Raw genomic sequence first — 13,793 nt, 5'->3', positions numbered from 1 at the left:
ATATCAAATCCCATGGGTCACCCAAGCAATCCTATGAAACAACCCCTATTGAGTAAGAAGTTGAAACACATGGATTGATACACTTGAGAGATATGATAGGTGAAGAAGAGGAGTGTAATAACAAGAAAAGCTACTCTACTTATTGAACTTGTGAATGGATGGTTAATAACTACTCCCAAACACATCCACAAGGGTCCAAGGTACATAAAAATAATGAAATTAACCTAAAGAGAGCAAGAAGGGAAGGATAAAGCTATTAACTCAATGGATGGGTGGCTAAATCCTACTCCATCCACATCCATGAGTACTTACAACAATTACACGATTAAAATAAAGTTAGAACTGAAAAAAGAGTAGGAGACAAGTGATTAAAGATGTAAAAATTCACCTCTTAAAGAGTAGGCGTTGAGTAGTAATTCTTGATCTTGTATTTGGAGCAAAAGTTCTTGATCAGCTTACTATTGAATTTGGTGCCGTTGTCTTCCACAATGACTCTCAGAATTCCAAACCTTGTAATGATATTCCTCTAGATAAAGTTCTTTATATCTACATCTCAGATTTTGGTTAACGGCTCAACCTCCACCCATTTTTTGAAGTAATCAGTGGCCACCAAGAGGAATTTTGTCTGGCCAGTGGCTTTAGGCAATTGTCCAATCAAGTCCATACCCCACTAGGCAAATGGCCAAGGATTGGACACCAGGTTTAGGTCTTCAGCTAGCTAATGTATCAAATGTATGTTCCTTTGACACTTCTTGCATTTTCTTACGTATACCTCTGCATCTTTCTGCATATAGGGCTACCAGTATCCTTGTGAGAAGTCTCTATGGGCTAATGATCTGCCCTTTGCATGACTGCCACAAACTCCCTCGTGGATCTCAAGCAAAAGTCTTCCACTTGTGAAAGGTGCACACATCACAACAATGGTTCTGTAAAGGATCTTCTGTAAAGATGACCTTCGGCCGACAAGCTGAATCTTGTTGACCTGAGTTTAACCTTGTGCGCCTCTTTTTTTATCTTCTGGTAGTTTGCCATCTTTTATGAACTTGACGTGGGGGTCCATCCAGCTTGGGCCTAATTCGACACACATTGCCTCATACTCTGTGATCATGGGGTCGACACTTGGGCCTGACGAGTAGTCCACCATAATAGTTCTGGGAGAGTCTGACTTTATGGCTGAAGCCAAGTTTGCTAGTGCATCTGCATGATTGTTATCTTCTTAACAAACTTGCTGAAGTAGACAACTCCTGAACTAGGTTAACAACTTGATGAGTTGCTTGACGTAAGCCATCATCCTTTCATCTCTGGCGACATACTCGTCTGTCGCTTGATTGATGATGAGTTGAGAGATGCCATAAATGACTTCCTCATCAACTTCAATTGCTACAGCCCGCTTCAAATCAACAATCAATTCCTCCTATTCCGCCTCATTGTTTGAGGCCTTGAATCCTAATCTGATCGATTGCTCCAACATTTGTCTGTTTGGTGAAATCAAAACCACTCATGCCCCCGCTTCTTACCGATTTGAACTTCCGTCAACAAAGAGGTAGAAGGAGTTGCCGATGTAGATGATGCATGGCTTTGGCTTCTTAGACTCTTCCTTCTGGGTTCCCTTACCTTTTACTGGCCTAAGGGCATATACTGTCATTTGTGTTCCTTCGGGTTCTTTTACATTCACCAATTTGAGGTTCACAGGCTTGGGCCTCGTTATCACATTAGTGTGAACTCAACAACAAAGTCAGCCAAGACTCGTCCTTTGATTGTTGTCCTTGGTCTCTATTCAATGTCATACTGACCTAGAATGATAGACCATCACACTATCCTCCTTGACGAGTCTCTATGCTATAAGAGGTCAATGGGTGCTTAATTAGCACTATGATCTTATGAGTCTGGAAGTAATGGTTCAATTTCTTTGCCGCCATCACCAAGGCAAGTGTGAGTTTCTCTAAAAGAAAATATATTGTCTCTGTACTTGCCAAGGTCTTACTTAAATAGTAAATTGCCTTATACTCTCCTTCATCTTCTCGGATTAACACTGCACTAACTGCGTGGTCTAAAACTGCCAAATACAAAAATAACTCCTTACTAAGAATTGGAGTTGATAACAAGGATATAAAGGTCAGGTACTTCTTTAGGTTGAGCAGGGCGACCTTGCAAGCCTCTGTCCATATAAAGTCCGTTGTGTTCTTTAGTAGTTGGAAGAATGGTCTACACTTATCAAAACTCTGGCTGATGAACCTGTTCAGAGCTGCTGCTTTGCTGGTCAAAACTTGTACTTCTTTTGTTGTCGTTGGGCTCTTCAGATCAAGTATGACCTTGATCTGATCAGGACTTAATTCAATTCCCGTTCTTGTCACCAAGTATCCCAGGAACTTGCCCGATCCTACTCCAAAAGCACACTTGGAGGCATTTAGCCGAAGTTGAAATGCCTTCAAGATGTTGAACACCTCTTTGAGATATGATAAAATGGTCTGATGACTCATTCCTTTTCATGCCTCTACTATCTTTCCAATAAGGTCTAAATATCTTGGTTGCTAGTCTTTGGTATGTTGCCCCTGCTTTCTTTAATCCGAAGGGCATGACTCTATAACAGTAGAGTCCTTTAGGAGTAATGAATGCAGTCTTCTCCTTGTCTAGTCTATACATCGCAATTTGATAATATCCACAGTATGCGTCAAGGAAGCTCATTCTGCCATGCCGCAAGGTGGCGTCCACTAGCTAGTCTATCTTTGGCAATGGGAAAAAGTCTTTTGGTCAAGCCTTTATTCAGACTTGTAAAATCTACGCAGACCCTTCACTTCCCATTTTTCTTTTTGACCACCATTGTATTGGACGGCTATGTCGAGTAATGGACCTCTCAGATAGCTTGGGCTTCCAATAACTTCTTCACCTCTTCTTCTACTACCTTCACATGGATTAGGGTAGGTCTTCTGGCTTTCTGAATTATTGATTTTGCCATTCTATCAACATTTAGTTTATGGCAAGTGACCTCAGGGCTGAGCCCTGCCATCTCGTATGGTGTCCACGCGAATACCTTCATGTTCTCCCTCACGGAAGCTTCTAATTTTCTTTCCTCCTCCTCAGCTAGCTCATAGCCAATATGTAAGAATCTTTCCTCGTCTCCTCAATTTACCTTAATCTTCTTCAATGGTTCTTGACTCTTGTCGGCTGGCTCCTTGCCGACATTTTCTAAGACCTCTTGGCCTTTGTCTTCTATCTCCTCAATCTTCGCATCTTAGACATTGCTTGTGTACTTCATTGCTGCCATGGAGCAATTTTTCACCTAGACTTGGTCTCTTTTGACTTCCTCTATGCCATACTCAGTTGGGAATCGTAGCAGTTGGTGCAGAGTTGAAAGGATGGCATTCATTGCATGTAACCAAGGTCTTCCCAAGATCACATTGTATGGTGACGGAGTATCTATCATCGTAAATTCCGTCGTTACTACCTTTGTCCCTTCCTATACATTCAAACTCGTTGACCCCAGTGGCCATGTTGGCGTTCCATTAAATCTGACCATTGGACTGTCGAATGGCTCCAAATCATCCTTATGAAGACCGAGTTCTTTATGACACCTGACGTACATAATGTCACAAGAACTGCCTTGATCGATCAGTTTCTTCTCATTTGACATCCGTTAATCATAAGGGTCACCACGTGTACATCATTTTGTAGATACTGGATAACTTTCAAGTCCTCATCCGTAAAAGATATCATCAACCATCAACCCCTGACATCCCTCTCTCTGAGGTTGCTTTTACTAGACCTAGAACACATGTTCTAAGTGTTTCACTCTCTGGGTCTCTCCCCTAATCTCGTTTGGACACACTTTCAAATGGATCACATTAATGACTCGAGGTTCCTTAACCTGAAGTGCGGTGGGTGACAACGGTGGTGCTCCAGGTGGTGCTTGTGCCAACTTGGCCTGCTCCTCTCTCATCTTCTCTTTATCAATCAAATCCCTCAAATGTCCCTGTCTCATAAGATCTTCTAAATTCTGCTTCAAAGCCTGACATCCATGGGTTATGTACCTTGTTTTATCACGTTATGAGCATGACTTTGTGTGAAACCTTCCCATCGACTCCCCTAGGACCTTTTGTGGTAGTCTATAATAGGGTTGATTTTTGATCCTCTCTAGAATCCTGTAAATTGGGATCTTGAGGACAATGCTAACAGCCTGCATTGACTTTAACCTCAACTCTCCAATATCATTGCCAGCACCATTTCGATTTCAATTGGGCGAGTTGTTCATTTTCTTTTGCTTTGTCATACTTCTCTATTTTAATCTCTTATCTTTCTCTTGTGAGGCCCCTAAAAAGTTTAATTTCATAATAGTCCCTTATTTTTAAATTATTTCCTTGAAGTCCCTCGGTTTCTTAATTAATTGCAACCCTAGGATCAAAATACATGCGCCAACAAAAAACCGCAAACCCTAATCGATTTCGAAAACTTAGAAATAATTTCTAATACTCTAATTGACTCCCTAAATATGAAATTACCACTTGGAAACCCTAGGCTTTTCCGGTCTTTATCACGTTCGTCGGTTGATCGCGTTTTTGTTCGAAACAAGAAATCCAAACCGAATTAAACTCTCTAACTGCAATTTAATTTAATTCTACACTAAAATAAATGTTCCAATTCATAAATTAAACCCAATGCCCTCATATTTTTCTTAAATCACATTTTGACCCCAAACTAGTACCATTACGCGCATATACACATATATATACTTGCACCTTTCTTAAATAAATAATTTTATATACAAATATCTTCATATCTATATATAAAATCAACAAAAATCTCTCCAAATCTAGCACATGGCCAGCCATCACCCTCTCTAGGCTACAATCATAGGTACTTTAGAGACAAATCCCTTAAATCATGGAAAAAGTATCATTGGTACCCCCAAATTAAGGAAAGTTGTCTTTTACTTGTAACTATCTTGGTTCTACTTAAGCCGAACCCTAACTAGATCATGCCTTAATACATGATTAGACTCCCTAATGATCCTTCATTCCATTACATTCCAACTAAATACATCTCAATTCCATTCCATTCCAACCAATGGGCATTTTGGACCTTTTACACCAATTTTATTATAAAAACACCACCACCATCCACATGTTACACATCTCATACACTCACACACCTACACATTCAGTTGAGAGAAAGAAAGAAGGGGAAGAGAGTAAACTTTGGTAGTAGAGGAGAGGAAAAGAGAAGAAATTGTGCAAACATTTCACTAGGCAATCCAGTAAGCCACAACACAACTCTCTTTTATTTTCCTTTTTCAAATACATGCACTTAGAAGTTTTAAACATTCATTTCAGATGTGTTTTGATGGTATTCTTGTGTTAAAAATGAAAGGAGTTGAGCCTTGATTTTACCCTTCTTGTATTTCTCTTAATCGGTATAAGACTACATTTTTCCATATCAAACTCTCAAAATTTCCAAAGGCACACCTTCACCTTAAATTTATGAGTTTAATCCATATTATTTAGCAAGTTTTCATCACAAGATAAGTGGAAAATTTCCCCTAGTTGACCTATTTTCTCATCAAATTTCTATTTTCAAGAACTGTGCCAGAAAAATCTATTTTTCATCCAACTTTCAAAATTTATAGAAAAATGTATAAAAATATTCTGGACCTCTAGTTTATGTCAAAATCTTCCTTAAGGAGTTAGATTTCAACTAAAATTGGTTTCATTGAAAACGAGTGAGCGATTTGTGAGAAACTCCAATTTTCGTAACGGTCGACGAATCTGGACAGCGCTAGAACATTCTTAAATAACTAAAAATCTAGAAAAGCTGTCACATTTCCAAAATATGTTCTGAAAACTAGATTAAATTCTCTACGAACCATAGGAAGGCTAGGTTCGGGAAAGATCTGAAATATCCCTTTTGATTTTAATCTTTAAATGGTATTGAATCTGGAAATTTAGTTCTGCATGGGTGGTTTATGCTCTTGTGTTCATGAATATGCTTATGTCTTAGTATGATATTGCATGTGTTATGGTTATGTTCCTTATTTTCTTTATTTTAATGATGCTCATGCTTATATGGATATTACTACCTTGTTAAGTTGTTCTAACTTTAATTTAAAACATTTAACTCAACAGGAAACTTAATTGGGGTGGTATTGGGTTTTCGATCACTTGGATATTGAAGAGACGATAATGTGCTATGTATGGATTGATGGGATGTGCTTCCTAATTGAAGGTCAAGTCTTGCGCAAGTGGTTATCGCGTAAACCCTAGAATGGAATGGACGTATTCAGACTCTTTGCGATGGTTTGGTTGGCGAGATAAGGTTGGGTCCGAACGGGACATTTAGGAGGATAAAACATTTTTGGAAGGATAAGGTTGGATTCTGGATGATAAAACTTTTTTCTTTTCGCTGTCCCTTTTGAGGCCCTGCGGTTGGCGCTACGCGGTATATAACCGTTGGGAGGCATCCGTGGTTAGTTTTGCAACAAAACAGCAAAAGGGGGAGTTCTAAATAGTCCGGTGTCCAATTCTTGTGGCTGGGAGGATGAAATCTCTTTGGGGGATTTCTAGAATACTAACCACTAACATTATAACCTTTGTTGTCTATTTGAATGACTTGTTCCTTTCCTCTATTATTGAAATTGCTGTTGTTGACTTGAATATCGCGCTTCACTACTTGCTTGCTATAAATGTGATGGTGTATTGGATTGGGAAAAAGGGACGGGGTATGTGTGCGTTTACTGGAAATTTAAAGCTCATGGCGTTTCATGCCAAGTATTGAAGACTATTATACCAATCGAAGGCAAAGCTGAAGCATTTGAGGACGTACAACTACCCTAGGAGGATTAGAAACTAGTTTGTAAACGTGTTTTGAGATTGTAAGTGATAGATCCCATGTTGTATTTAAGACATGATTTTGTAATTTATATATACTAGCGTATGGCACGGTGTAAATAATATGAGAATTATAATATAATTGTAATCGTAACACTATTTAAATTTAAGATTAAAATGCAATTATAAAAATATATTTAATAGACTATATTCTATAATTCCAAACAAATCAAATATAAAAAACATTAAATATCAAATAATGCACACCAGCTAGTGCTCTGTAATTAAAAGAAATTAAAATTAAAATGCACACCAGTTAGTGTTACTGCTGCCAATCAAATTATAACTACATAAGAAAAACAAACATTATATTGTTATACACCAAAAGAGTGGGTTAAAACTTTATAAAAAAAAAAAGTGGGTTGAAGCTTTCTAGAATATGTATGCTTTACAGAAGATGTGTCAATAACATGTCTTCAAATATGTGTTTGCCCAAACTTCCTCCTCATTACTTTCGAAAAAGTCTTTGTATCAACTTGTATGTATCCCCAATGAGGAACATGCACAACAAGTTGGTAATTTGTGGAAACAAAAAAAAAAAAAAATATAGATTGGTATATTTGTTGGAAATATACATATCAAAATACGTTGAGATTGAAATTACCTTATTACATCCCCATCGAAGCAAGCTAGCTGTATTTCTCCTTTTAAGCTCCATAAATTTTTCGATCCAATCCTAAAAAAATCCATATTTCCAATTATTATTAGATTAAAATTTTATTAAAAATATATATATATATATATATAATCAATAGAAATAAATCTACATGGTTATCTTTTGATAAAACATGATTTAATGAACATGGAACACTACAACAACACTTCAGGATAAACAATATTTGTAGTAGAATCCAAACTATCTTTAGGGAGGAGAATACTTATACGATCAAAGGATGTACATCTGGACAATGCCACATATAATTGGCCATGGCTAGACACTGGTATGCGCAAATCAACCCCAACAAATTTCACAGATTGTCCTTGAGATTTATTAATGGTCAAGGCATATGCTAATCGGACTGGAAATTGACGTCTTGTCATTTGGAAAGGCATTTCTGAGAAGATGGTGTCAAAGATATCCTTGGAATGAATGCCAAATTGTCAAACTTTTCTCCAGTTAAAATTTGAGCTTCAATTATGCGAGTGTCGCACCTAGTAACCATCAATCTTGTACCATTATATAGTCCATCTTTCGGTGCAATGTTTCTTAACAATATTATAGGACAACCCACTTTCAACTCTAACTTAAAAGTTGGTAGCCCGAGAGGATCCAATGAATTTAAATATTCATAAGGATATCTATTTGTAATGGTAGGATCAATTTCATTATCTTCAGACATTTTATCTGCTGCAAAATAAGTATATAATCTCTCTGGAAAGATATTCAACGCAGTAGTATTAATGTCACTGACATCATCGTTATGCGCAGATAGAATGGTGCGTTCAGTTAAAATGTTGGGGTCGACGTCTCTATCATATTCAACTGTGGGTAAACTGTAGAGAGTAATTCACTCAAATCTTGACATTTGTGTATTGTTGATGGAAGGTTGATGATTTTTTGAGGATTAGTCCCAATCTAAAAAAAGTGAAATCAATTAGAAAAAATATGAGTGTAAACACAATTTATTAATTTAAAATAATCTATATAATAAAGAAAAAGGTTAAAGTAGTGTTACCTCCATCAAGAAATTTGCAAAAATAGCATTTTCATGGTCTCCATGATTCAAGCGCATATTCAAATCCAAAGTGAAGATATGTGTATGCTTCCATATAACAGAGTGTCTTAATGATGCATTCACAATTTGCTCACGAATTCCTTTGGGTATAACTGGTAAGATTTGTCGAAAGTCTCCACCAAGAACAACCGTAATACCCCCAAATGGCTTTTCACTATCATGAATATCCCTCAATGTACGATCAACCGCCTCAACACAATGTCTATGTTGCATAGGAACTTTATCCTAAATTATGAGTTTTGTTTCTCTAAACAATTGAGCTTGTAATGATTGTTTGGTAAACCCACAAAGTGAATTTTCCAAGACATCTAACGGAATGGAAAATGTTGAATGTGCAGTGCGACCTTCTACCAATAACAATGATGCAATTCCAGATGAAGCCACAGTAACAACGATATGCCTAAGGCTGTGACATTTTAATGGAATCGTATTGTACATAAATGTTTTCCCTGTTCTAGCACCCCCATTAAGAAAGAAAACAGTTCCTTTATTTTGAAAAATTGAAGAAGTGATTGAGTTATAAGCATTCTGTTGTCCATTGTTGAGACAATCAATAGTAATTTGTGGATCTGCCTGTTGTGCCTTATTCTGCAGTTGTTGATGTTCGAATATCAATCGATTACCAACTACTGTACTCCAATTTGCAGTAGGTTGTGGTATGGGTGGGAAGTCAATTAAAAATTGCCTGATTCATGAAGCATTTGATTCAAAAGATGGAGACCATAATCTTTAATTTGAGCCTCAGTTGGGTTAGAAATGGAAAACAATGTACGAATCTTATGTGCAAGATCATCACATATATGCGTTGAGAATTGATTCCATAATGCACATGGATTTAGTGGAGAGCACTGGGTGAGAATAATACTAAACAATCTCCTCAATTGGTATCCAGTTTTCATAACTGTAGCCTCTTTCAAGCATTGTATCCATTCTTCATTATCTTCTAAAAGCCCCCTTGGAATACATGTTAATTTAAATGTATCATGCACAACATTATCGACTGTGCGTAAAGACCGAAACGACTTTGGTCCTTTGACAACAATTAGTAACAAATACAGATAAAATCTTTCACCACAATTAGAACTGGCAAAGTACATTCTACCAATTGAATATCCCCTTTCTTTCGATTTCCATCTTTTTTCTAACTTAAGCCATACAAAATGCAGTGGAAATTCTTGATAAGTGAATGGACATTCATCTTCATTGGCAGCACAATATGCAAAGAAGCCAGTAAGAGTTGACATTTGTTGACCAGCTCTAGATTGAATCGTTTCTAATGACTCTTCTGGGTTAAAAATAACACGATGCATTCCAGGTAAATGAAGTGCCAATCGTACAACTGTTGGTATCTCTGCATGCAAAGGATGACCAAATATTCGCCAAGCAGCTTTTGGAGGTCCAATATACCTTGCATCGAGATATTGTTGAATCTCATTTATCGATCCCAACACCATCGTTGTTCGATCACAACCCTTGTAAATGTACTTATGTATATACTTGACACATCTCATTCTGGCACAAACTTCCACATTTATATGACAGTTGAAAAGTTTAGAAAGATATGCATTGTATGGTACGACATCGCTGTTATCAACTTCTTTCCCCTTCACAGTATGTACTTAACCATTATTGCGACGACGATAGATAGGGTATCAATTTTAATCCATAGTTGTTGTTTCTGTGAAAGCTCGAGGGTATTTCTTACTGCATCTACCATTTTCCATACATGGTGCATGCGGATTTCAAGCACCACATGGTCCACGTACCATACAATATTTGACAGTTTCAAAAAGTATAGGATTATCTTTTGGGTTTGGAAATTCTGCACAGACCAATTTGTGTACTTGACTACTTGTCCGAATTTTGTCTGGACCCTTAAGAAATAAAAGTGCATGCATATGGGGGAGGCCTCGATTTTGAAATTCAATTGTAAAAACATGTGCAACTTTATTTCCAAATACTTTATTTTTTTCTATCTCCTTTATCAAACATTTTCTCTTCAACTCAAAAACACGGGCAATTAAATCAGGACGATCAATAGGCTTTTGATGTGACAATAATGCTGAAGTAATTTCTGGCCAATTAGGATTTGCAGTCATGGTAAAAAAAATATCTGGGTGTTGGTTGTATCGCGTGATAGCCATTGAATCTTGAAAGATTTCAAACATATGTGTAGGACTACCAGTAAATAAAGATGGCAAAACAAACCTTTGACTAATTTGACTAGGTCACACATAATCTGGATCAATATCTGACAACTCTTGGTAAAGCTCAACCCGAAGTTTCCCTTGATTAAGCTTGTAGTATGTCAGTCGATTTTTCTCAGTTGTGGCCCAAGCATCTACCAAAAACTCTTGAAATAGTTTCCCACCACTCAAAATAGTTGAATACTCTGTGGGTCGTTCAAACAAACGATAACTATAAAAATCCATTTGAGTAAGTCGATCAGTTGAAGGTCGATCATATTAAACGTTCCACAATTTCAACTCAGGTTCCTATCCAAGCTCACCATATGGAAATAATAGAACATAATGTAATGGCTAGTATGCTGGGTGACATTCATTAATTTGCATCAACTTATTATTTTCTTGGAAATGTAAGATAATATCTTTCATTCCACTTACCTTTGTTCCATCACCTGGTATTACAATTGCAATCTCATCTACAATTGGTAAGTTATACCGACGTTGATCAGTTGTTGAATTGTAATAAAGATGAGCAGGTAGATTGTGTCCTGTCGCGTCTAATTGATGTAAAATGGCATGAGCCTGGTGAAATGTAGCTACAAATGCATTGACTTGCAACAAACTATCATGAATAGTTTTGAGCACATCCCTTCTCAAGTTAGGATTTCTACGATTGCGAATTTCTAATGCTGAATCAGGGTCATAGATATACAGTTGAGCATAACTCGCATCCTGCCCTGGTTGTGGTTGTAGTGATCCTGTTCGATGTCGTAATTCCCCATGAATTGTGAATGATATAGGACCCCTTCCATTAAGTACTCTAGGATCCAATGTAGCACCATGACTCGTAAAAGCATTGGCTGCATTGTACAATCGAGTATAACTTTGAAAGGATTTTAATTGATCATTATTCCCATCATACAACGCTTGAAGTGATGGAGGGGGTGTAATAAGTAAAGGTAGCCTAATCTTCCCTTCCAAACAGCAAGTTCTGAATAAGGGACGCTTTATAGATGATTTGGTCAATTTTTTATCCATCCAAATGTAAGGCTGAACAATAAGGACATAATACGTCCATCTTGCCAAGATAATGATGGCAAGAATCGTTGTGTATTCGGGCATCAATTGATGTAATCATAGGCATATCTTCTAATTCATCATCAGTACATAGATCTTTTTGAAGAAATTGATTTATAGGAGTAGACCTACGAATATTTGTGTATAAATAAAATTCTATAAAACAAAATGGTAAGAGTATGCATTTCAAGATTAGAAATAGTAGTTTATCGATTCCTTTGTGGAGGTAAAGATGTGCTTGGTATAGAAAACAAACATGTAGAATGATGGGCAAACATTGTTCATTTTTGTGTTGAATAAGAATCTTCAGTTATTGTTTCCCATTCCAGAAAAGCGCGATTGCGACGATTTGGTGCTAAAGAAGGTTGTATTGCTTGAATACATTCTTCTGATCCCTCTTGTTCTCGTTGCGAGCATTGAAAGTATGACTTTTCATTTTTTTCACGCTTTCGTCGTGCACGTTGGGCCAATGCAGCTTTTGATATTACATTATCATTTTGTGCCTAAAATGAAAATATTTTGTCATTGGTGCAAAATATGTGAATGTTTTGTACTTAACATGAAATATCTTCTTGTTTATTTTGTTTCTCTTAATTTTGTTTTATATTTTATTTGTTTTATACCTTTAATAGTGATATCTGTATTCATTTCTTTCTTTATGCATTTTGTTTTTTATCAAAAAATAAAATAAAATAAAGAAGAAATAAAAATCTATCTTATTTAGTTTATTCTTTCATTAGATAGTTTGTCTTTATTTCGTCGTTTCTTTTTTCCTATTCTTTTCATGTGGTACATTATAAATACACATGTATCTATGCCAAATAAAAATAAATAAATTTGGAAAACACATATAAATAATAGCAAATTATAGGAAAATATATTACAATCATTCTACAAAAACAACATAAGGCAACAAATTCGCATAGTTTTGCTTCATATTTTTTAAAAGGAATATATACCACTTGACATGCATTTGTCATTCTCTTGTCAAAAGGAGCCACCTTTTCTTTTCCCTTAGACATTGTGTTGACCTTTTCTTTTTCTTTTACCTAACAAATATAAATAAAATATTCAAAAGATTTAAAAAAATCTTATATAAATAAAAATACATACAATGTTTTACTTGATTTTGTACTTACCGCACGAACACGAATAACATTAAGGTCGTGCTCATCACGGATAACCACACCAACATTTCTAGATGGGGTTGTAGGAGCAGGCCTACAAAAATGGATTGTGAATAAATTAAAATCTGTATAATAAAGTGGTAATAGTAAGAGTAAGAGTACATATTTCAAGAATTAAATAGAGTTGTTTACCAATTGGGTGTTATAGACGGGTTGTCTTGGGTTAATACATTCATTTGATCTCTCTCATTCTCGTCGCAGGCGTTGTCCTAATTGGTATGCAGAGCATGAGTTTTGATTTTTTTCACGTTCTCGCCGTGCACGTTGAGCCAATGCAGCTTTTGATAACACATTATCATTGTGTGCCTAAAATGAGAATATTATATAATTAGGTGCATAAAATGTGAAGATTGTCCCATCTCTTGCATTCCTGTTATCATGTATTTGTTCTCAAAGTTTAACTAACTTTTCTTCTTCGCTCGGTTGAGTTGTTAGTCACATAAGAACCAATGTGTGTATTGATAAAATTTAAAAGGGAGGAAAAAAACTCATGGAATTTCACCAAATGCCAAAAAGACATTATCCATCTAGTGTATACCCGTGCCTAAAGGCACAGTGTAAATAATATTGGTACACATATTCTACAAAAATCAATTAACATAAATTATTAATATTAGTATCACATCCTTTACAAAAAAATTAATTCAAAATGATAATAATTTCATTGCTACATAAATCAATTATAATAAATCAATTCAAGATGATAATAATTTCACTGCAATATAAAAC

General features: G+C 36.2%; 1 protein-coding gene across 1 annotated transcript; it reads right to left on the bottom strand.

The window, feature by feature from the left end:
• Positions 1–2,759: 2,759 nt before the first annotated feature.
• Positions 2,760–10,068, bottom strand: LOC114322230 (uncharacterized). Its single transcript, XM_082900920.1, has 6 exons — positions 9,464–10,068; positions 8,928–9,299; positions 8,555–8,816; positions 7,483–7,554; positions 3,866–4,006; positions 2,760–2,957 (listed from the first exon to the last, which is right to left on the bottom strand). The coding sequence occupies exons 1-6, from the start codon at positions 10,066–10,068 to the stop codon at positions 2,760–2,762; spliced, it is 1,650 nt and encodes a 549-aa protein (XP_082757046.1).
• Between the last annotated feature and the right edge of the window lie 3,725 nt (positions 10,069–13,793).

The sequence above is a fragment of the Camellia sinensis genome, chromosome 13 (assembly GCF_055761805.1).
Source record: "Camellia sinensis isolate YWXY chromosome 13, ASM5576180v1, whole genome shotgun sequence".
NCBI classification, from domain to species: Eukaryota; Viridiplantae; Streptophyta; class Magnoliopsida; order Ericales; family Theaceae; genus Camellia; species Camellia sinensis.
Note: the sequence above shows the minus strand (reverse complement) of the source record. Positions and strands in the feature narration are given on the sequence as shown.